The sequence below is a fragment of the Monodelphis domestica genome, chromosome 3 (genome assembly GCF_027887165.1).
Source record: "Monodelphis domestica isolate mMonDom1 chromosome 3, mMonDom1.pri, whole genome shotgun sequence".
Taxonomy (NCBI): domain Eukaryota; kingdom Metazoa; phylum Chordata; class Mammalia; order Didelphimorphia; family Didelphidae; genus Monodelphis; species Monodelphis domestica.
In genome coordinates, this window is record NC_077229.1 from 483,196,139 (window position 1) to 483,221,338 (window position 25,200).

The 25,200-nt window shown below is 36.6% G+C and overlaps 1 protein-coding gene across 3 annotated transcripts; it reads left to right on the plus strand.

Annotated features, from left to right (window-relative positions):
- The first annotated feature begins 370 nt into the window (after positions 1 to 370).
- CARTPT (CART prepropeptide) lies at positions 371 to 11,455 on the plus strand. 3 transcript variants are annotated; one of them, XM_056824731.1, is made up of 5 exons: positions 371 to 662; positions 6,248 to 6,302; positions 7,407 to 9,230; positions 9,714 to 9,797; positions 10,924 to 11,455. In XM_056824731.1, the coding sequence occupies exons 3-5, from the start codon at positions 9,078 to 9,080 to the stop codon at positions 11,029 to 11,031; spliced, it is 345 nt and encodes a 114-aa protein (XP_056680709.1). In that variant the 5' UTR covers positions 371 to 662; positions 6,248 to 6,302; positions 7,407 to 9,077; the 3' UTR covers positions 11,032 to 11,455. The 3 variants fall into 3 exon arrangements, with proteins under 3 accessions (XP_056680709.1, XP_056680710.1, XP_007486564.1); XM_056824732.1 differs by lacking the exon at positions 371 to 662 and having other exon boundaries at positions 5,450 to 6,302; XM_007486502.3 differs by lacking the exons at positions 371 to 662; positions 6,248 to 6,302 and having other exon boundaries at positions 6,365 to 9,230.
- Positions 11,456 to 25,200: the final 13,745 nt, after the last annotated feature.

Genomic DNA, 25,200 nt, shown 5'->3' on the forward strand with positions numbered 1-25,200 from the left:
AAAAATAAAAAAGAGGTCTTTGAATAAGTGTCCAATTATATCGAAATTTCCAGAATTACCCAATGCAAATTCCTCCTTACTTATGGTCCCAGCACATGACTGTGAAGAGAACCTTGGATCTGGAGGATCTAGGTTTGAAGTCTTCCTCTCTTACCATCTGTATGATCTTAGATGAGTGATTTCTGCTTTCTGGGTTCAGAATAGGTAGCCCCCAAAGCAACTTTCTTTTCACAGTCCTAAAGTTCTCTATGTGAGAGATTTCTCTCAGAGGCTTTGCATGAATCCTGTCTATTATTGTTCGTTATTCTCTGTTGGCTATATAACATAAGACTTGGGGTTGGGTAAGTAAGTGACAGGAGTCTGAGTCCTATCAGGCTGACAGACCGCCTTGATCTGGAACCTTGAGCTAAGGCCTGGCTTAGGAATTCTGTGAGACCTGGGAGTTGGCAGTTCTGTTAAGTCAACTGTCTTTTCTCTCTCTGTTGGTGTTCCCTGCCCAGAGAGGTGGCCAAAACTTTGGCTCTTGGGAATTCCTTGAACTGGAGAGACAGTTGTGGAAAGAAGAGGAAATTAGAACTTTTGGGAAGAGTTGTGAAAGGAAGATCTGTAGTTAGAAGAAGAAAATCTGGTTTTTACTCTTCTGTGGTTGCAGAAGGCAGCAGGTTGGGCTTGGCCTTTTCAGGCCAGAAGTCACTAGGCCAAAACTCCTTCCTGGCTGGCAGTTGGAAACCTAACTGAACAAGGAGGCAGTAACTAAATAATATATAAAATTAATAATTATTAGAAATAGACTTCATTAGTTAGAAAATTGGTTATAAGATAGTAATAAGGAGTGAGAGCAGGTCTGGTTTTTATCTGATGGAAGCAGATCCCTCCAGGGACCTTGAGTTGGGTGTGTTGGAGTTAGTGCCCCAGTAGAATTTAGGGATCTTTTCTGAGAAGCTTTCACCTTTCCTTTAAATCTTTTTCATCTGTATAACCTTAATAAATAGGTGTTTTATTTTTACCAACTGCCTCCACAGTTGTGTCAGTTCTAATCCCTCAAGAAGGTCTTACTGTTAGATGGTCCACTGTTCTTCCCAGCCTATATCAACTTTGTTACAAAGTTAAGGCTCTTCTGAATCAATCTCCAAATATCCACAACATGGCTAAAGTTGGTAGAGGAACAGAATGCCTTTTTTTTCTTCTAATCCCCACCCTCCTTGTTCTGGGTGTCTCCATGATGCGCCATAGTGCAGCTGCATAAACCACACAGTTTTAGATAGGTGTCTACTGTTCCACATCTTTTGGTGCCATCTCCTCCATGTATGAAGAGGACAGATCCTTTAAATTCTTCTTTCGCCAGGTTACCTCTTTCCTCTTATTTGGGGATGAGGTAGGATTAGAAATAAAGACTTTGGTGCCTTTGAAGGTTAGATCTATGTACAGAAAAGAAGAGTGATATTTAATTTGTAAGAAAGTGTCACCTTATGAAACAGAAAGAGAACAATCTTAAATACAAATATTTAAGAAGTCAACAGAGCCCAGGAAGTTTTACTGTTGAGCAAGACCTCAGGGTGATAATGGATAATAGAATAGACAGATGTTTATTTGTTATGACAACTCAAAAGGCCAATGCTATTCTGAGCTGTGCATGAATATATACCAGGTACTGAGATATGAGAATAAAGAAATACTACTGGAACTTGGGGAAAACTAATTTCTGTGCAGGGGAAACTAGGTAGTACATTGCATGGAGTCCTGTGCCTGAATTAGGAAGACCAGAGTTCAAATGTTACCTCAGGGTTTTTGTGAGAATTAAAAGAGGTAATATTTGTAAAATGCTTAGTGTAGTTTCTGGCACATAGTAGCACTTGACAAATGCTTTTTACTTTCTTTTATGTCTAGTTCTGCCATTAACTGTAAGGCTTATTATTTATAGCCTCTCTGTTCTAGCTTCATCAATTAGGGATGATTATTTTTACCCCATCTTAATGAGTTGGCCATATGAGAAGGTGATGGTGACACAGCAGATTGATGAGTTCTGAATTGTTTCCAAGAAAGGTGATAGAGGTAGAAGAAGGATGTTCCCAAATGGTGTTTCAATGAACATAAAAAAGCATATGAGGAGAAGTGATCATTTTTGGCAATGAATAACTAAATGGTCATCCAAGTAATTTCTAATCACTGCTCTCAAAAATATTAGGGTGTTGTTTTCATTGATCTTCTGTTGAACAGTTGGAGTATGAAGTTCAGAGTATGTTTTCAAATTTGTTGAGAGAGCCATTTATATGCATGTTTGCAATGAGCATCAATGTGTCCTTTGAAGTTTATTCAACTTCAACTGACTTGTGAACTGATCAGTATGGCTAATTCTTTCAATAGTTTAGGCCAAAACCCCTCCCTGCTTTCTTATTCTTGGTGATTCTTGTCCATATCTTGAAACAAATTGTCCATAAAGGATCTTCCTAATGTGCTGGGGGTCTTGCTATGATTCTTTGAATGTTTTATGGATGCTCACTCAACAGCTGGGCTCTTCAACTGTAGCCCAAACTCTTGTTTTTGACCATTCTGAGTCCTTTACTTCCCTTAATACCTGACCTTAAAGATTTGTACCAATGCTTGTGTGTAACCATCGTTAGGGATGTATTGTAGGTTATATATATTTTCTGTGTGTTTTCCCACCATCTTTTGAGATATTTCAAATGTGTATTGATTGATGGATTTAGCAAGCATTTAATTTTGTGCCATAGACCAAGTCCTTGAAATACAAGGACAAAAATGGCAATAGATGATCAGGCTGACTAATGCAATAAGAGGCTATAGGAGTAGTCCAGCGAAAGGTAATGATGGCCTCAATGAGGGTAATGGCTGTGTGAATGAAGAAAAGGGAATGCTGATAGATGTAAAAGATGTTATGGAGGTAGATTTTTTAAAAAGACTTGCCAACTAATTAAGGATAAGGGAGAATGAAGAATTGAGGCTGACTTTAAGGTTGCAAACCTGGGAAACTAGAAGGTGCTGATTGTGCCTTGGACAGAAATAAGGGAATTAAGAAGCAAAGTAAGTTGGGGTAATGGTGGAAGTATAATGAGTTCAATTTTGGACACCCTAGGTTTGAAATGCCTACAGGATGTCTAACTGGTGATATCGAATAGACAATTAGTGATGCAAGACTGATGAGAGACTAGGGCTGGTTGCATAGATCTTGGAAGGAGGGAATAAAGTACTAGATGAATACATGGGATCTATTGTTATCTGATGAACTGATGAAGTCACAGGGGTCCATGATTCACAATGAAATAACATCACTATTAGAATATTGTTATTAAAAAGGCAGACTTTTTATTCACCCACAACAGAAAATACTTTGGGATACCTGAAGGTGCTATTTCATTTCCCAAATCTGACATAGTGCAATATTCTTCTATTTAGGGTTGAGGACATTTTAAATCTATAGTATTTGTACAAGATAAGTGTTCTAAGAGGTAGAGATGAGATGGGGATGTATTCTAGACATGGTGAAAAAGTCCTGAGATGGAATGTAGAGTTTAAGGAATAGTTAGGAATCCAGTTTGGTTGAAATGTAGCACCTGTGAAGATATAGAGTAGGAAATAAATCTGGCTAGGTGGATGTGATGAGATTATGGAGAGCTTTAAATGAGAGAGCTTTCAAATAAAAACTTTTATAGTTATCTAAAATGCAATAGGGAGCCTCTGAAGATTTTTGAGCAGGAGGGTAAAATGATACAACCTAAGCCTTAGAAAGATTATTATTTTAAAATATTCATGCTTTAAAAAAATCCCTTACCTTCCATCTTGGAATCAATGCTGTGTATTGGTTCCAAGGCAGAAGAGTAGTAATGGGGGTTAAATGACTTGCCCAGAGTTGCACAGCTGGGAAGTGTCTGAAGTCAGATTTGAATCTAGGACCTCCCATCTCTAGGCCTGGATCTCAATCCACTGAGCTACCCAGCTGCCCCCATCTTTTGTTTTTAATATCACTTTCATTTATAAATGTATCTCTCATCTCCTACTTATCAAGATGCTCCTTGAAATGAAGAATTTTAAGAAGAGAAAAAAATAGTTCATCAAAACCAACCAACATATCAATTGAATCTTATGATGTCATAGTATTCCAAATCATGGTCTTCCCCTCTTTAATAAAGGAAAAAGAAAAGAGAAATTTCAACTCTTCTCTAGGGTCAAGCTTTTTAGTCATTACAATTATTCAATATTCTTTTTATTTTTTGTATATTTTATTTTTCCTAAGTATACATAAAAATTTTAATATTAGCTTTCTAAATATTTGAGTTTTTATAAATTCTCTCATTCTCTCCCTCTTTTCCAACCTCCCTTCCTCCTCTTTCCCTTCTCTGAGACAGTAAACAATTTAAGCTAGGTTATAGATGTGTGATTGTGCAAACCATATTCCACATTTATCATGTTGTGGAAGAAAATTGATATAAAAGAGGAAAAAACACCAAAAGAATAAAATGAAAAATAGTATGCTTTGATCTTCATTCAGACTCCATCAATTCTTTCTTTGGAGGAGGTTAGCTTTTTTCACCATGAGTTCTTTGGAATTGTCCTGAATTATTGTATTGTTTAAAATAGCTAAATCATTCATAGGTGATAATTGAATTGTATTGTTGTTACCATGTACAGTGTTCTCCTGGTTCAGTTCACTTCAGTTTGCATTGGTTCATGTAAGTCTTTCAGTTTTTTCTGTAGCCATCTTACTCTTCATTTGTTACAGCACAATAGTATTCCATTAGAATCATATATCCTAACTTGTTCAGCCATTCCCCCATAGATAGACATCCTCTCAGTGTTCAATTCTTTGCCCCCCAAAATAGAGTGCTATAAAGATTTTTCTACAAATGGGTCCCTCCCAGTTTTTGAATCTCTTTTGGATACAGACTTAGTAGTAGTATTGCTGGATCAAAGAGTATGCACAGTTTTATACTGGGTAGAGTTCCAAATTGTGTTCCAGAATGACTGGATCAGTTCACAACTCTACCAAAACAGTATTAGTATACCAGTTTTCCCACATCCCCTCTCAGACTTATATTTTTTTCTCCTATTGTCATTATGGTACCTCAGAGTTGCTTTATTTTGCATTTGTGAATATAGATAGCTTTGATTTCTTTGTTTGAAAACTGTTCATATCTTTTGGCCATTTATGAACTAGAACTTGTATTCTTATGCATTTGGCTCAGCTCTCAATATATTTGAGAAATGAGACTTTGTCAAAAATTTCCTCTCAGTTTTCTCCTTTCGCTATGATCTTGGTTGCATTGACTTTGTTTATGCAAAACTTTTACAATTTAACATTATAAAAATTATGCATTTTACATTTTATGATGTTCTTTGTCTCTTGTTTGGTTGTAAATCCCTTTATTCCATGGATATGGCAGAAAAACTATTCCATAATATAATATTCAATTTCATTAAAAATTTTTATTTATTACATTAAAATACCCAGTTAACTTCTCTCTCTCCCCTTCTCCAATTAGAAAAGGCATCATTTGACAAAAAGATATATATATATATATGAAACTATGTCTTATTTCTGTTGATCAGTTCTATCTTCAGAGGTGAACATACACAAGTCAGTCTTCAAACAATATTTCTGTTGCTATATGTAATGTTCTCTTGATTCTGCTTATTTTGTCTTTTCCCATTTATTTATTATTTCCATTGTTGTAATTGTGCTTATTATTTTACTAGTGCTGCTTTATTTAGTATCAGATCCCTTTAAATCAAAAGATGACTTTGCTGTGTGGAGGAGGGATTGGAGCAGGAACTGAGTGGATATCAATAAAAATCAATAAATATCAAAATAAAGATATCAATCAGAAGGATAATGTAATGGTCCAGGCAAGAGTAGTGACTATAAATGGAGAGATGATGAATACAAGAATTGTAAAGGTGTTTGAATGGAATATAAAGTGTGAGAAAAAGAGAATTAAGGATGGATAGGAGGTGGCAAATCTAATTGAAGGAAGGATGGTGGTACCCTCATAATAAAAAGAGGGAAGTTAGAGGAAGTTTTGGGGGGTATGAAATGAGTTGTAACATCATCTATGGCTGGTCACTTTTGGTGACTTTATGCCAAATACTTCATTCGATGCTGATACTCAGTGGATTTTAGAATAGTCCATGGCCACATCTGTCATGGAATCTTCAGAGAAATATGGAATCATAGATTTAGAACTGGAGGGTCCTCAAGACATCCATCGAGTATAAAAACTTTATTTTCCAGGTTAGGAAATTGAGGGTCAAAGAAGTTAAATGACTTGTCCATGGTCACTTACAGGGTAAGTAGCAGAAATGACTTTAGACCTGGTTCCTTTTACTGAAAATCCATTATTTTTGCTACATTGCCTTCCTTATAATATTAACATTTACATGAGAGAACTTCTTTGAGAAGGTTATGTTTTTCTTTGTCAAGTCAACAAGCCAAGTTAACAAACAGCACAGAAAGTATGATCTTTTCTTAACTATCTCAGACAATTTGTTACTCTGATGATATAAAAAAAAACTTACAGTGACCTCCTTCTTAACTCCTTACATTTTTTAATCAAGGAAACTTTCATCATGTTTAGGCCTTTCTCAAAAATTTTACCAAGATTAGAAAATAATGATTTTTTTAGACACCTACTGTTTTTAGGCACTATATAGATGCTGGGGATATAAATACAAAATGGTCTCTGCCCTTAAGGAGCTTACATTTTACTGGAATTTCTCCTTTATTATTTTGGTCAGATAATTTGCAGAGAAACTGCAATTATCATGAGAGTGGCCTATTTACTCATGTTCTGAACCAGGAAACATAATTTTTGTATCTAATGCAAGTGATTTAGAACACACTATCAAACAAGCCTGAAAGGCTGCATGGCAGGGGTATAGGAGAGAAAGGCAGAAACCAAAGGGTAAGGCAGCTGTCCAAGGAGAGATTACTTAGTGAGCAGTTGCTCAGGATTGATGAAAAGCACCTGATACTTTCAGTTTTAATTAAGTCTTCTTAGTAACCAGGTTCTAAGTTAAATTGTTTGTAAACTACTGAAGAGCTTGCAAATACTTGCTAGCACCTTCTAAATTTCACCACCCAGAGACAAAACCCTAGTCATCCCAAACCAGTAAGAATACTACAAAGTGAAATGACCCCAACATCCATGAAATGCTGTTGATTGTTGACTTTGGGAACATGAGGAAATTAACACTCTCAACTTTGTTTGCCTAAAAAGAATTTATATCTCCCAGTTCCATTTATATTGAGAACATAGCTGTGATTCAGTTCCTCCTGTAGTCCAACTAATTGGTCACTGGACAGATTTTACATTTTTAGAATATCAGTAGTTAATAAAGCATTTTCATTTAAGAACTTTTTGATTCTTAGCAACCTTTCCCCTTTCCTCCAGGTCAACCCCATCCCTACAGAATTGGAAGGAGAGATTATGATGGACAGAGGGTCTTGCTGGCTAAAAAAAATGGGCATTTATTGGCCAAATTTCTGATGAGTTGCTCCATACTGGATAGATCATTGGACAGCAAACACAGTCTATTGCGAAAACCATATTCGAAGCCTTTCCAGCTTTAGATAGTAAAGAATGATGCCACTTACATTTTGTTATGGAGAAGTACATAGAGTGTTTCTATGTGTGGGTGGAGAGAATGCTAGACCCTTTTTAATACTGAACTAATCAAGAAAACATATGGCTCTTAATAAACCAGTGATAATATCACGTGCCATTTGTGAAAATAGTTGGTATTTTTGCAAATCTTTCCACAGGTTGCATTTGAATTTGAATTTGACATATGAATGCTATATAAATATTACATATTCTTTCTATAAGTTGATTCTCCATCTCTGAATGCCAAGTCAGCTAGTTATTATCAGTGGTTAGGTTTTTTAAAAATCAGTATGATGCAGAGTCAAGGTCTACCTTCATGATAATTTCTGAAACTGTCCTTGTGCTTTTTGAAAGGGAAGAATAGAAAAAAAGATGGATATATTTGATAATTTGAAAAATAGAACTGAAAAGACTGAAAGCAAAGTAACAGAAGCAGAATAACTGAAAAAAGAGAAGTAACAGAAAGTCAGGAATAAATGAAGGACTGAGAATCCCTTTTCAGAAGAGTAAGATTATCAGAGTGGATGGCAGGATCCTGGAGTCTGAGCCCTTTGACTCTTCTCAGGTCCCACTTCCTTTAATACAAGCTTCCCCACAAATCACTTGTAAGTCTTCTAGATTCTGAACCTTATGGATACTTCTGGAAGTGAGAATTTAATCACTTTCAAGGTTGAGACTACTGTCTGGGTGCCTGAAACACCCAGACATTTCTCTCAAAATCTGACTTGCCCTAAGGAAAACCAAAATACACTGCATGGATCAGCTGCCAATTGGGTTGCATGGCGACCAGAGGAACAGTGCAAGTCTATTTTCCTGTTCGTTTTCCTGGCAGTTTATCCAGTATCACACGCACCTAAGTAGCACACCTATCTATGGAGTAGACACCTCTTTTACTTTGTGTTTCTCTCTTCCCTCATTCCTACAACATAGAAACAGGCTGGCTGTATCAAATGCTCAATAAATTTTGCTGATTGAAGGACAAAACATCTCTCTCCTCCCTCCTCCTCACCCCCTCCCCCAACCTAGGAGATACAGGTTGTAGTTGGTGAAGAGTATTGTGCTTCTCTGCTAAGTGAAGGAGACTTGTGCATGTTCTTCCCTGAAGCTTTTTTTTTTTTTCAATTTCCTTATCCTCTGCTCCCTAGCTAGGGCTTCGACCCCAGTGGGAGTGCGGCATTCGCTTGCCTTGTTTCTGTCTGGAGCCTAGAGACGGCGGGTCCTTTTTCTGCCCCCCTTTACCCCTTCCCACTTCAGCGGTACGCAAAACCTCGGTTCCTGGGCTACTTAGAACCCGGGGGGCATTGACGTCAAGCGTTGGAGAAGCGCTGCCGACAGAAAGGTGACCCAGCCCCTTCGCCCCAGCTCCCCCCTTCTTCTTCCTGTCTCCCTCCCCCACAATCGAGACTGAGGTTTTGTATAAAATCCGGGGGTCCATAAGGTGTTCAGCACTTCAGAACCATGGAGAGCTCCCGCTTGCGGCAGCTACCTCTGCTGGGCGCAACCTTGCTGCTGCTCCTGCTGGGGGCCTGCAGCCAGGAGGATTCCGGGCTGCAGCCAAGAGCCTTGGATATCTACTCCACCGTGGAGGATACTTCCCATGAGAAGGAACTGGTAAGTGCTTTCCTCTTTTCTCCTGTCTTGACTCTGCCCCACGGCCTCTTTTAGTCCTACTTCACTGGCTACCTGGTACCATCCCCAGTTTCAGGGGACGGATAAGTGGCATCTAAGTACTCTAGGCACCTGAGTGTAAGACGGCGGGTATCATATTGCTCCAAATCCGCTTCCCGAGCTGAATATGAAAAGTCCCGCTTCCCCGAACTGCTCTTGGGAAGGAGGGGATGGGAGCCCAAGGCTTAGGCTGAGGTTTCCGAAGTTCTTTGCTCCAGAACCCCAGTCATCATTTCTCAAAAGAGCATTCCTGGCGCTCTTTCGGACGGGGTCCCAGGGTAAAGGACCCTTTTTTAGGTCCAGATGTGAAGCAACCTACAAACGCTGCCTCAGAACTACGATTTTTAAGTTAGGCTAGATAGGCTCCCTGCCACCGCTGACAGCAGCTACCCGACCCGTTCAAAGTTCCGAATCTGTGTGTTGCAGATAGGAGCACTGCAGGAAGTCCTGAAGAAGCTGAAAAGTAAACGCATCCGGATCTACGAGAAAAAGTACGGCCAGGTACCCAAGGTGAGCTGGTAGGGATTTTCTCTTCATTGTCCTAACGCAGACACATCCTATTTCTTGGGGTTTGGGAGGAAACAAACCTTAAATCCTTTGTGCTGTTGGCTACCCTAATTGACCTTTCCCAGAATAAATTTCTGATTGCATTAAGTTATTACATGATTAATGGTGGCTCCAGAATCATGTTCCATTTGCATTTCCCTTCATTTTCACCACATAGTCTTTCTCTAGTGTTTCCTGAAAAAAAGTCTTTTGCTGATCCCTATAATTCCACACAAATGTGATGAGAAGATTAATTAGTTTGAAAGAAAGGACAGGGGGTTGAGAGCCAGACTTGGAGATTCTGAGGTTAAATCTGGCCTTCCTGGCATGTGACCCAGGCAAGTCATTTAATTTCCATTGCCAGTTCTTACCACTTCTGCCTTGGAACCAATAACTAGTATTAATTCTAAGATGAAAGGTAAGGGTTTCAAAAAAGAAAGATAGGACAGTCTTAATAGGGGTAGAGGGACTGGGGGAGGATGGGAAGTAGAGAAGTGTACAGGTCTGTAAATGGGCACCTACTTGTTTTTGATACAGGGAAATTCTTTCTAGCTTATATAATCTTTCTCAAAATGATTATTTCTGCTTTATCCTTCCAATACAATAAAAAAAAAACCTATATGACTTTCAAGTGCTAAATAAAAGTTTTTGGTATGATCTTTGGAAAGTTTAAGGTAGGAAATGTGGGAAAGGATCAGGAAGAAGCTATGGAGAAAGAGAAGGGATTGTGAGATGAGAGACTGTATATCTGAAACAACATTTCAACATATAACTTTTTTTTTTCTGTCTGAGGAAAGGAACTTGTGTTCCTCTCCTCCCCCACTTTCCTATTTTGGTGGGTAGAAGTAGCTAAGAAATATGCCTTTAGGGAGAGGGACAAGGAAGAGCCACACATTTACTTTTATTTCTTCTTATGCTGAAATTGTACCTCCGTATTTCAGCATATATACAACAATAATGTTTATACATTTTGGGGAAAGGTCTGCTCCAAATTCAGTGTGTGGTAGTCTTACATGATGTGGCAAGATGAGCTGTGACTTATCTCACTTTTCCCATGGTGTAAATTAACATGTTGTGTTGGTTTTGACAGTGTGATGCTGGAGAGCAATGTGCAATAAGAAAAGGAGCCAGGATTGGGAAACTCTGTGACTGTCCTCGAGGAACTTCCTGTAATTCCTTTCTCCTGAAGTGCTTATAAAGAAGCTTCCCAGTCATTCGTTCCCACTGCTTTTCCACAAAAAGACCACACACCCATCTCTTGGTATTGACTGTAGAATCATACTAAGCTTGCAGTTTCACCTGAAGAAGATGCATTTTTTTCCTTGCAGTTTACAGTTATGAGAATATAGTAAGAGTTACTGTGTTGAAAGATAAACCATGTACTGTGTTGAAATATCTGTATTTTCTCTCCACTTCATTTTATTGATGTGTCCACCTCTTGTGAACCTGGGTATAAAAAAGCTCAACTTATCTTTTCAAATTGTATTTTTGTATGTGGAGTGTCCTAGAAAAATTAGACTAGACAACTTCAGTAGATAATATCACAATCTGGAAAAAATCACCCTACAAAAAACTAATTCAGCATGTACAAATTATGCATAATAAAATGTTTTTAATAATTGCTTTTATTGTATTGTGGTAACCAATTAAGTTAGTTTAGGGAAAAATGGTATGTTTAAGTATTCTAGAGAATTTTTTTCAAGAGTAGAGTCATTTAAAAATTATGCTTAATCAGGAGTCTAAATCATGTCTTTCTACTATTTTTGATCTCCTTGTCCCTCCCCATCTTACCCACCAAAATGAGGGATGGAGGTGAGGGGGAGGATTTCTGCAAGTGGGTGGTAGATTTGGTTGGGAATCAAAGTGGGACATTACCATGAGTTGAAGTATTTGACTGTGAGTAAAGCTCCTAAGTATGGAGAGAGTGAGAAGGCTGCCTGGTATAAGTGTGCTAGGATTTTTAATGATGAAAACCTGGAAGGCAATGTGGATTTTGACACCAGTATAGGAAAAATAAAAACTCCTTGTGATAGTGATCGACAAAAAAAAAGAGATGTTTTGAAAATGGAAAACAGTTTTCTGAAAATCATCTCACTAGTGAATATAAATGGATGGCTGACTTGGTATGTGGGTATATGCAATTGTGAGTGCACATAGGAAAAATAAAGGGAAATAAACAAGTCAGATAGTTTGGCCCCAGTGGGTATATGAGATCCAATTGTTGCTCCAAGAAGCCCAGGCCTCTTGGGGATTCTGTGTCCAATGAGAGAAATAATCATGTAGACGATAATTACTTTCAGACGAACATGTGTAAGTTGCTAGGGATGAATTAAAATAGAAGAAAACAAAAATATTAGCTCCAAGTTTTAGTATTAAGCCATTAAAAATAGGCACTAAATGTTGGTATTTAAAAGTGCTTTGGTTATCCATTAGTTTTTATTTTGGGAAGCTTAATGTTTGGAGAGCACAACAACAACAGCAAGTATTAACAATAAATAGCTCACTTTTCTAGCACTTTTAAGGTGTAAAAATACACTTTCTGAGACAAACAGTGCAAATAGTATTCTCCCCATTTTATAGTTGAGGGAACATGGCTTGGAATGAGAAGTGACTTTCCCATAATCACTTGCCTAGCTATTAAATGTTGATGCTTGGATTTTGAACCTCTGATTCAATCTAATGCACTTTCCAGGACAAATGGATAGCATAAAAAACAATTTGTGCAGATTTAGTTAGGAATAAGGGACTCTCAGGTTCTCTCAAAAATCCAAAAAAATTAAAGATCTCCTAGCAGGGGATGCCTGGTAAGTCTCAGAGCTCTTTGGGTGGCTAGTAGACAGGCTACCACCAGGTTGCAATATGTACTTCAGTCAGTATATGTGGTTTAATACTCCTTATATGTGATCCAACGCAATCCCAGTGACTCATGATGAAAAATACCATCTGTTTTCAGAGAAATAGCTGATGGAGTATGAAACTATATTTCACTTTTTTGTTCTTTTTTCCTTTTATAAATTTGTTTGAAATCTCTTTCACAAAATGACTAATATGGAAAAAAATTTCTGTGATTGTATGTGTAAAATTGATATCAGATTGCTTATTGTCTCAAGGAACAGAGAGGAGAGGGAGTAAGGGAGAGAATTTGGAACTCAAAAATTTAAAAATGAATATTTAAAATAGTTTTTCATGGAATTGGGGGAAAAGAAAATATTATTATAAAAAATAGCATTTGTACTATGAAAGCATCCTATGCAGATAGTCAGGTCTCTATGGAGATTCAAAGTATGCTCTCCTTCTTCCCATCTGTTGAATTTGTTTTGCAGTTTGTAGTTCAGTTCAAACTAACATTATAAGAAGCAAAATCTAAACCAGCCTGTATAAATGACTGCAAATATGCTTCCAACTTTACAACCCCCCGAAGAGTTGCTTTATATTTGTATTATCTATCTTTTCCAAGGAAGAAGAAAAAATAGAATCCTTATAATTGACATTCACATATAATAATGGAATTGTTAATTTGCAATTTATACAGAACTTCCAGTAAAGATTTTTTAAACCCTTTACCTTGCATCTTAGTAAATTTACTGTGTATAGGTTCTAAGACAGAAGAATGGTGAGGGTTAAGCAATGGGGGTTAAGTGACTTGTCTAGTGTCACACAGTTAGACAATGTCTGAGGCCAGATTTAAACCCAGGACCTCCCATCTCTAGGCCTGGCACTAAATTACCTAGCTACCTCCCAGTAAAGGTTTTTTAAAAAAGTTTGGCAGTTGAATCCCATAATTATTTTGCTAAGGCTTGGGTCTAAAGAAATGTTCAGATTGGGGGCAATATACTGTGTATTGATTCCAAGTTGGAAGGCAAGGGTTTAAAAAAAATTCAGATGCTATGTTGTTCAGAGGGCAATGGCAAGAACACTAGATCATCCCTTTACTCTTGTGAACCAGTATTCTCATGCCTTAGCATTAGTTGCTATGACAAAAAATAAATAAGTAAAGTCACTTGTTGGTTAACCAATTGCAGGCTTCACTAACATGACTTGACTAGTCCTTTCTTAAGTTTGTTTCCTTACTCTTACTCCAAGTCTTTCTAACTTGGCAGGATCTGTTAAAATTTGTGCTCTGCTAGTATTGCTTAGAAGAATCCGGGGTTGTCTCCCTTCTACTATGAGGCACCAGAGTTGGACTATAGTAGAGAGGAAATTTAATAAGGAGAAACTTTGTTATGCATTAGGGGTCAAGAAATCAGTTGCAGAAGTATAGGATTTAGTTCTTATGAAAATAACCTGGGACTTTGCAGTATATTTCAAACAATATGAATCAATAGTGTAACAGCTGAAAAAATGAATGTGATTTTACACTAATAGAAATAGAGACTACAGAATAAGAAAGGTGACTATCCTGCTGGTGTCTCCCCCTGATTAGGTCATGTCTGGAATATTGGGTTCATTTTTGGGTGGCCTGTTTTAAGAGTGCTATTGAAAAGCACATATGCAAAAGAATCAATCAATAAATCAAGTAGTATTTATTTATTAAGGCTCTACTATGTACCAGGTAGGGGAAGTTAGATGGCTCAGAGCTTGGAGTCAGGACGTCTTGAGTTCAAATCTTACCTCAGATACTTACAAATCACTCTAGTATCTTTGCAAAGAAAACCCTATGGACAGTATGGCCTACTGGTCATGAAGAGTTGGACATGACTGAATGACTAAACAACAACATATACCAGGCACTGCGTTGGTCATCCAAATGTAATGAATAAAATAATATATACTTTCAATAAGCTTATTTTCTAACAGAAGAAAAAGAATATATACATATATTTATACACACAAACATATATTCTTGCAAATGTTATGTACACATATCTATTAAATAAATATAAAGTCATATTTATCCAATAAATACAAGGTAGTTAAATAAAAGACAGCTTGGGAGGGCACCAGAAATTGAGGGGATCAGAAAAGGAAAGTGGTGCCAGGGCAATGTCTTGAAGGAAAAAAGTCTTTTATGTAAGGTGAAAGGGAGGAGGGAGTGCATTGTAGGTGACTGACAGAGGTTTTTGTGAGGAACGGAGAGAAGACCATTATGGCTAGATCTTAAAGGATCTGAGGAAGAGCAATATCTAATGATGTTGGAAGGATAGGTTGGAGCAATGTAGTGAGGGGATTTAAAAATTAAACAGTGAATTCAGTTTTTAGGAAATAGGAAGCCACTGGAGTTTTTGGAGTAGGAGAAACTGGCAATAGGCAATTGGTGATGTAAGATTGAAGGTCAAAGAAGAGATTGGTGATACAGATACATATGTATACCCATATGTAAGTCTATGTGTGTATATATATATATATTATACTATACATACTATAAATTATGTATCTACTACATATGTGATACTAGATGTGCATTACTGGCATAGAGATAATTAAATTCATAAAGTTGATAAAGTCACCAAGAGTGGGTAGAAACAAAAGAGATAGATAGGATAGAGCCTTGGGGAACACCCAGGAGTATGCTGGCAAATGTTTAATCATTGACTTTCCAGGAAAAAAAAAGTATAGATGACATATTTTTAAGTTTAAGTTGTATCACTAACATTTTCTCCATCACTTTCTTAAGTCTTATCAGTCAACAAGATCATAAATAAGTCAAGTCATGGTTTGTAGACTTTGAAATTTCTGAAGTGTAAATTGAAAACTGGACTTCAGAGAGTAGTTCAAGTTGATTTCAGAGTATCTTATTGAAATATCTGAAGTTAGATAGCATAATCTGGATGGTGATCCAGACTGAGGATGAGTGGTTAGGCAAGGAGAACTAGTATCACAAAAGCCCAAAGAGGAGATAATATTCAGGAGAGGTAGTAAATTGTATCAGATCCAAATTAAGAAGGATGAGAACTAAAGAAAAGGTCATTCGATTTGACAAAGAACTATTAAATTGAAATAGGTAAGACTTAATTTTATATATACATATGCCTTTTTTGTCAAATGATGCCTTCTCTAATGGGGAGAGGTGAGGAAAGTAAACTGATATTTAAATGTAACAAATGAACAAGCAAACACAGAAATAAATAAATAAATAAACAAACAAACAAACAAACCAATAAATAAATAAATAAATAAAAAGAGAACATTAGTAACTTTGGAGAAATTTCAGCCAAGTTATGATGTCAGAAACCAGACTAAAAGATTGAGGAGTGAGTAAGAGGAGAGAAGGTAGAAGCCAGTATAAGCAGCTTTTTTTTCTAGGTGTTTGATTGAGAACAGGAGAGAGATATGGAAAAATATCTTGAGGGAGGAGTAGGATCTAATGAAAGTTTTGTTTTGATTTGTTTTATTTGGAACACAAAAAAAGAAATTGAATTTGAAACCATTAATCTTCTAGTTCATATTTCTTGCCTTTAAAAAGTATATATCAAATTCTATACTTTATTTTTTAATTTAGAAAATTTTATTTATTTATATAATTAAGAATATTTTTCCATTGTTACAAGATTCATGTTCTTTTCCTTCCCTCCATTACTCCTCTCCCATAGCCGATCTGCAATTCCACTGGGTTTTACATGTGTCATTGATCAAGACCTATTTCCATCTATACTTTATTTTTGAAACTGTCCAGCAGACCCATTAACTTGTTTTTGAAAAAAAAATTGATAACTGTATTTCAGTATAATTGGTTTCCTTTGTAATCCCATGTGTTTTATTCTATGTATTTTCAAACATTATTTTAAGAAGAGGTCTATGAGCTGCACCAGACTGCCAAGGTTTCTTGACTCAAAAACAATTAAGAACCATTTTGACTATATTACCTTCTGAACACCCTTACCTTTTGTCTTAGTATCAATTCTAAGACAAAAGAGCAGAAAACGTTAGGGAATCAGGTTTAAGTGACTTATATATGACTTAGTCATACAACTAAGAAGTGTCAGACCAGATTTGAACTTGTCTTTCCTAGTCCAGGACTGGCACTCTATCCACTGTGCTACTTAGCTGCCCTTCAATCATTCTAAAAATGTTTCAGTGTTGTTTTTTTTACTTAAAATATTTATTTTTTGCCATTGTTACCTCTATCTTTTTATGAACCAAAAATCAGAAAAAAAATCCCTCTATTTAACAATAGTAAAGGAAAACAAATCTTCATATTGGTCACATCCAAACATATATGGTTCTTTCTATACCTTGAATTCTTCCTTCTCTCAGGAGGTAGGCAACATACATCCTCAGTCCTCTGGAGACATAGTGGGCTAACACTTTGGTCAGAGTTCTTAAGTATTACAAGCTGTTTGTTTTTACAATGTTATCACCATAAAGATTATTCTTCTAGTTCTTCTAACTTCATTTGGCTTTAGTTCATACTTCTCAGGGGTCTTTGTAATTTTTTTGCCCTTTGTAATTTGTTATGGTAGACATGATAATATTCTAATATATTTTATACTCTAATTTGTTCAGCCATTTCCAAATTAAAAGACATCCCTCTTAAACTCCAGCTCGATTGCTTTTTCTGTTGAAGTTGTGGGTGTGTCTGTTTCTCTCTTTTGGCAAGTCCAGCAATAGTGAGCTTTATCTGATGCCTGCTCCTCATTCCTCTTCTTCCATGATTATACACACTTCTCAAAAACCTCCAAAATAGCAAATAGCAAGTTCCATCCATTCTTCCTTTTTTGCCTTATTTCTTTTTTTATTCTCTCTTTTCCTTCCCTTCTTAAAACCCTCAGAACAGAACTAATCTACCTAGGACCTCTGTTTTTCTTATTTGACTCTTTCATTTCTCTTTGAAAACCTTAACGTTTTGAAGTAATATTTATTTTGTTTCCTTCTATTAAAATATTCACATTACATCACCATACAGCTACTTTCAACTTCTTAAATAAATTTCCCTTTCTCAGTTTCTTTTGACTCTTGTGTTTGTATTTCAAAATTCCTACTCAGTTCTGGTCTTTTATTAGAAATACTTGCAAGTCTTCTATTCTGGTCTATTTTCCCCTGTAAGCTTCTACTCAACTTTGAAAGACAAGTTATTTCTGGTGGAAAATCTACATACTTTGTATATTGGAATGTTACTTTCTAAAATCTCTAACTATAGTGTATTTTTGAAGCTGCTAGGTCTTAATGTGATTCTGACTGTGATTCCTCAGTGCTTCAACTCTTTCCTTCTAGCTGCTTGTACAGAATTTTTTTCTTGATGTAGAAGTTATGAATTTTAATTATAAAGTACCTGGTACTTTTCCTTTTATGTTTCCTTTTAGTAGCTAATCAGTGGATTCTTTCTGTTTTCACATTGTCCTCTAGTTCTAAGAGAATTAAATTTTTCATTTGTGATTTCTTGATATAGGGTAAACAGGACTTTTGAATCATGGTTTTCAAGAAATCTGATAATTCTTGAATTCTCTGTCCTTTATCAGCTATTTTTAAAAAATCAAATCCTTTGCATTTCTATTGCATATTTCTATTTGCATATTCTATTTTTTAATCTTTTGATTTTATTCTACTATTTCTTTCTGTCTAGTGGAGTCATTGATTTGGTCTGTTCTACTTTTCAAAGAATTCATCAGTAGGGTAGGGTTTGCCACTTTCTGTTCTAAACTTTTATTTCTCCTTCTACTTATTTCCCTTAGAGTCTTTATTTCAGTTTTTAAATCTCTTCTTTCATTCCTTCTAGGCATTCACATAACCTTTGTGAATAATTCATGTTTTCTTTTGAGTATCTTCTTCTGAATCCTATGTTACTTTACCTTCTAGGGTGGATTTTGGATGTATTGCTAGATCTATAGTGGTATTTTCAGTTTACTCATCTCTTTAGACCTGGTACCTGAATTGGGTCTTGGTGCCAGGACTAGGTTCAGCCATTACTGAGATTTAGGTAGGGATGATAACTTGAGGGAATAACAGGATTTAGTAAAGGTTTTTAAGGATAGGAGAGATTTAGAAATGCTTAAAAGTAGTAAAGGAGGAACCACTAGTTAGTGAGAAGCTGATTGTCAGAGGGAAAAAGAGGGGATGATCAAAGCTTCATCTGCTGGAGATGATAAGAGAAAACATGGGATCAAGGGCACATGTAAATGGGTTGGCCTTGGCAAGGAGAAGCATAATCTCATTATCAGAGACTCAAGAAAGGAGAAACAAGTTGGGGGTGATTTCAAGGGGTTTTGAAATGAAGAGAAGGGTATAAGGGAAGGGAATGAAGAACACTGAAAGAACACTCAATTTTTCTCAGCTAGTATATAACAATTATTATAATTTATATTGGGGGAGAAATTTTTGATATTATGAATTTTTAAGGAAGAGAAATCGAGAATTGTTGGCAAAGCAAGAGTCTGATAGTTGCACTGTGCAGCAAGGAGTATTCTTTTTTTAAATTATTTTAAACCCTTAAAATTTTTTTTTAATTAAAAAAATTTTAAACCCTTACTTTCCCTCTTAGAATTGATACTAAGTATTAGTTCCACCACAAATGGACTAGGCAACTGGGGTTTAAGTGTTGTGTTAAATGTTAAGCCAGAATCATACAGCTAGGAAAACTTCTGGGGTCATATTTGAACCCTGGACATCTTGTCTATAGACCTAGTTCTTTATCCACTGAGCCATCTAGGTGCCCCAGAAAAAAGTATTCTCTCTCCCCTTTTGGGCTGGTGTGCTGAGTGTATATGTAGGTGAAAGGTACAGTCAATGGTGGAGAGGAGAACCAGGGACTTAGAGCAGAGATAGAAAGCTGTACCATACAAAAGGAAGTTTATTTATTAGGGAACAGGAATTCCAGAGGGCATAATAGAAAGGATGAAGAGGGAAGGTGTAGGACAAGAGTCCGGTAGGATTGAGGAGGAGGGTGATGAGAGAAGAGGAGGTAAAGATGGGTGATTGTTTTCTTCTGATGGGCCAGTGATTGATTAATACAGGGATAGAGAAAGAAATGGCAGGAGGGTGGTATCATTAGCTTAATAGAAGTCCAACATACATATAATTATTTACATATGAAATATAAATATAGATGAAAGTAATATGAAAGGGGAAAGCATTAGCTGCTGAGGGGACTGGGAAAAACCTTCTAAAGAAGGTGGGATTTAAGCTAAGATGAAAGATAATGCTCAGTCTCTATGGAGTATTGTTGCTGGGCAAGGATCAAGAGCGAAGGACTTTAATTCCTCTTGGTGAATGTGGGATATGGATAGTCCTGCAGCTAGGTCTCCCAGTCAATAGAGAACTCTAGGCCAGATCTGGATCTTGTAGCAGCCTGCTTTAGTAGCTTTGCTGTTCTGGCCAGCTAAATGCTGGCCCTCCTCCAGGGTCACTGGGTGATCAGGGAGCTACAAATACAAGAGGAATAGCTGAAAGAATGGGGATCTTTGGCCTGGAAAAGAGAATTAGGGGTGTTATGCTCATTGTCTTCAAAGATTTGAAGGACTATTATTGATTTTGTTTTCTTAAAATTTTTAATTTTAATAGCAAGTTTCAACATGAATTTTCCAAAGTTATATAATCCAAATTGTCTCCCTCTCTTCTTCCCTCCTCACCTCCCAGAGCTGACAATTCAATTTGGGTTATACATGTATTATCTCACAAAACATGTTTCCCTATTGTTCATTTTTGTAAGCGAGAAATCTTATAAAATAAAACCAAAGCCCTAAAACATATAGCCAAATAAACAAGTGATAGGTCTTAAGCTTCCATCTGATTCTTACTCCAATAAGTTTTTCTCTGGAGGTGGATAGCATTCTTTTTCATAAGTTCCTCAGAATTGTCTTTGATCATCGTATTGCCAAGAATAGAGAAGTCTTTCACAGTTGATCATTCTACAATATTGTTGTTACTGTCTATATTTTCCTGGTTCTGCTTATTTCACTCTGCAACAGTTCATGTATATATTTCCAGGTTTTTCTGAAGTCATCTTGTTCATCATTTTGTACAGCACAATCACCATCATGTACTATAATTTGTTTAGCCATTCCCCAGTTGAGGGACATGAAAGATTATTATGAGAATAGACTTGTTTTTTTTTTTAATTAAATTATTTCTCCATTTCTATGTAAAAAATTTCCAGCATTTTTGAGGAATCTTGAGTCCCAGATTCTTTCTCTCCAGATAGATTTGTTTTAGAATAAGAATTAGGGGCAATGAGTAAAAGTTTCAGAAATGTGGATTTTGGACTGATGTAAAGGAAAACTTCTGGACAATTTTAGTGACCCAAAAGTGGAATGGAATGTCTTAGGGGGCACAGAGTCTTCATGTGGAAGTTATACAATCAAGGTTGTTTCTACCTAGTAAAACAGAAGATGTATCAGGTTTCTCCCAAATCCCAAACCACTCAAACCAGCACGATGAGGAATAGTTGGACAATGTGATGTAGTAGAAACAGAACTGGGCAAGGCTCAGGAGAGCTAGGCTCCGTCATTAGTTGTTGGTACTTTGAGCTTTTAACCTCTCTTGGATTTTTTTCCCCCAGCTATAAAATGAGTAAGTTGGGTTAGATGGTCTCTAAAGTCCTGGGCAGTACTATTATTCTGGCATTAAATGTGATGATAAATTGCTTGCTTGCCTCTTTGATCATACCTCATATCTCTGTTTGAGCACCTAAGGAATGTAGTAACTTGAACATAAAATACTAGATAGTTTTTTTCCCCTCAGACACTGGTTGCAATTAATTTGTCACCAAATGATGTTCTGGTAGTGAGATGCTTATCAACAAAGAGAAAACAATCCCTCCCCATCAATTTTACATGTTTTTACTTCTGATGAAGCTGCTGGTGTGACAAAAGATTATCAGGTTATCAAAAAAAAAATCACACTACCAGCTTTTGGATTTTTAGAGAATAGCTTTTTAAAAATCATACATCTCAATCAACGTCACAAATTATATTTGTTTCCTTATTGTATGCTGTATTTTCCTGTTTCCTCTTAGTTGTCAAGACCAAAACTGTAGCTTCTCAGAAAGAAGATTCATTAATGCAAATATTTCAGATGAGACTAGAAAACTTAGTCCTTTGAAAAATTGTCCCTAAAACGCATAGATTAGGTAGTGACTCTCATTGGGAAATCTTGAGATTTGAAGGCATCCATTTAAAGGCAGGAGGTTTGAAGCTACATTTCTGAGGGGTTGAAGTCTGTTGTATGATGAGCTAAGCTCGTCTAGGGTGATAAGGTTGATTCTGGTAGAATGCTGATGTCAGCAATGATTTATGGTCTTCTCTCCAAGCTGTTTTTTGCTTGGTTGTCTTGGGGATTTGCAGCAACACTGAAAGGGTTTTAAAAATGTTTTCATTTCTTTCTTAGAGAAACCATAGCCTTGGATGTTAGTCATAGGATGTCTATAGCTGGTAACAGAGGGAAGGTGACAAAGTAGTTAATTAATCAGTCATAACAATTTATACGACTTGATATTTGGTCTTCCTCAATTGCCTTCTTTCCTGGACAGATAGTGTAGGCGCCCATTTTGTTAGGTCACCAAATGGGCTTGATATATCCCTTGGAAGCAAAGTGTAACTCTTGTGGTTTGTACACTGGCATTTGGGGGATACACAGAGCCTCCTTGAGTCATGAACATGAGTGTCTCAGTCCAGGCATTCAGGGATTGGGTTTCACCCTCATCTGCTGCCCTATATTCTCACAACAAGTCCTGGGCTTTCGTAATTGTTGAAGGTCTAAATAGGAGAGTTTTGGTATTGTTCAGTTATTGTAGCATGTTGTACTCTTTTTAATCCCATTTGGAGTTTTCTTGGCTGAAATATTGGAATAGTTTGTCATTTCCATACAGTATCCTAGGCATTATGCTAAGCACTAGGGATTCATTTCATTTTACAGATGAAGAAACTAAGGCAAATGGGATTAGGCAACTTGACCAGGGCCATCTAAATAGTATCTGTGGTCAGATTTGAATTTAAGAAGATATGTTTTCCTGACTTGAGGCACAGTATTCTATTGATTGCACCAATACAGGCTCTACACCTCTATCAGCTTTGTACTATTGTTGCACCCAGCCAGGTGAGGGATGGGGGCAAACAGACAGCTAATCTCTAATATTAGTAACTATGCATATTTTCTCCATCATTGAACTCTGGACAATTCCAACCTGAACCAATCCTCTGAGGGACAGGGTTTGGAAGGATTTGACCCTGGAACCTTCTGCTACTTCATGTCCTCTGGTGTTTAAAGCCCCTTCCTAGATTTCCAGCCTTCTTACATCTTACACTCCTTGATGGAGTCTATGATTTGGCCACACTCGCCTCCTTGCTGTTCCTTTGAAGTGGCCCTTGATCTGTCACCTCCACATCTTTGCATTGCTTTCACTCCATGCCTGGAATGGTCTCCCACACCTCTGCATTTTTTGTTTGCTGGCCACCTTCAAGACTAAGCTTAAATCCCACCTTCTTCAGAAGACCTTTCCTGGTCCCCTCAGCTGCTAATGCTTTCCCCTTTTGTATTACTTTCTCTTACTTTGTTTATAGCTTGTATAGGTAGTTATTTATATGTTGTTTCCCCCATTAGAATATGAGCTTCCTGAAGGCAGCAGCTGTTGTGTGTGTGTGTGTGTGTGTGTGTGTGTGTGTGTGTGTGTGCTTGGCGCAGTGCCTAGTACATTTTGAGGGCTCAACCAATGCTCATTAACTGCTTACAGGGCGTTTAAAAAAATGAAATTCTGCTGACATATTTTGTTTTGAATTACTTATATTTCCCAGTGTACACCTCCTTCTACAGAGCCACCCTTTTTATAAAAAAAATAGAGAGGGAAAAAGTTGAACAAAACTAACATACTGGAAAAACTCACATTATATGCTTTATTCCACATCCATAAGCCCTTCTGCACAGAAGCAGGAAGTGGTATTTTCCCGCATCTCTCCTTTAGGGCCAAGGTTGGTCATTAGAATTTTGCTGCATTCAGTTTTTTTCTTATTCTTATTTTTAGCTATTTTAAGTTTGTTTGTTTATTTATTTTTAAAGTTTTACCTTCCATCTTAGAATCAATATTGTGTACTGGTTCAAAGGCGGTAAGGGATAGGCAATGGGATGAAGAGACTTGCCCAGGGTCGCACAGCTAGGAAGTTTCTGAGGTCATATTTGAACCCAGGACCTCCTGTCTCTAGGTGTGACTCGTTCCACTGAGCCACCCAGTTGCCTCCTATTTATTTATTTTTTAAATGTATTAATAGAATTTATTTCCAGGTGTCTCAGCCCCTTCCTCCCCTCCCCACACCATAGAAGACATCTTTTGGCAAGCATATATGTATGTAGGAGATCATGTCTGTTACGTTTCCATTTCTCAGATCATTCTCTGAAAGTGAACATTCACAAGTCATTCTTCATATATTAAATTAGTAGCTGTATATAATATTCTCTTGGTTCTACTCATTTGATTCTTCTTTATCTCATGTAGTTTTTTCCAAGTTAAAAAAAATTAATCTGCTTATCATTTTTTATGGTGCAGTAGTATTCCATCATAATCATATGCTACAATTTGTTTAGTCATTCCTCAATTGATGAATATCTGCTCTATTTTCAGGTCTTTGCCACTGCAAAGAAAGTTGCTGTAAATATTTTGTAACATGTAGGGTTTTTTTTCCCCTTCTCTCTTGATCTCTTTGGCAAACACATCCAGCAATGGCATTGCTGGGGTTAAGGGTATATACAGTTTTAAAACTCTCTGGGCTTAATTCCAAATTGTTCTCCAAAATGGTGGGATCAATTCACAGTTATAACAACAGTGTATATGTCACCATTTGCCCACAATCACTCCATTATTTGTCATTTTGTCCTTTTGTAATTTTGGATAATCTGATAGATGTGAGATGACACGTCAGGTCAGGTTGTTTTGGTTTGCATTTGTCTAATCAGTAGTGATTTAGAGTATTTTCCCATATATTTATACAGGTCTTTGATGTCTTCATATAAAAACTTTTCATATCTTTTGCCTATTTATCAATTGGGGGAATGGCTCTTATTTTTATAAATTTGACAAAGTTCTCTATATATTTTCTATATGAGAAGTCTGAGAGACTATTAACATTTTCTCCCAATTTTCTGCTTTCCTTTTAATCTTGGTAACATTTGTTTTATTTGTAAAAAACCTTTGCAATTTAATGTTCTCAAAAATATCCATTTTTACCTTTCACAATGCTCTCCATCTCTTGTTTACTCATAAATTCATCTACTAATCATAAATCTGATAGGTAATATGTTCCCCATTCTAATTTGCTTGTACAGATCTTGGATCCATTTTTATCTTATATGTAAGGTATTGGTCTATACCTACTTTCTGCCAAACTACTTTCCAGTTGTCCCAGCAATTTTTATCACTAATTTCTTATTCCAATATCTTGAATCTATACTTTTGTAAAATTCAAAATTATTATAATCTTTTACTATTGTTTGTTCTATGTCTGTTCTG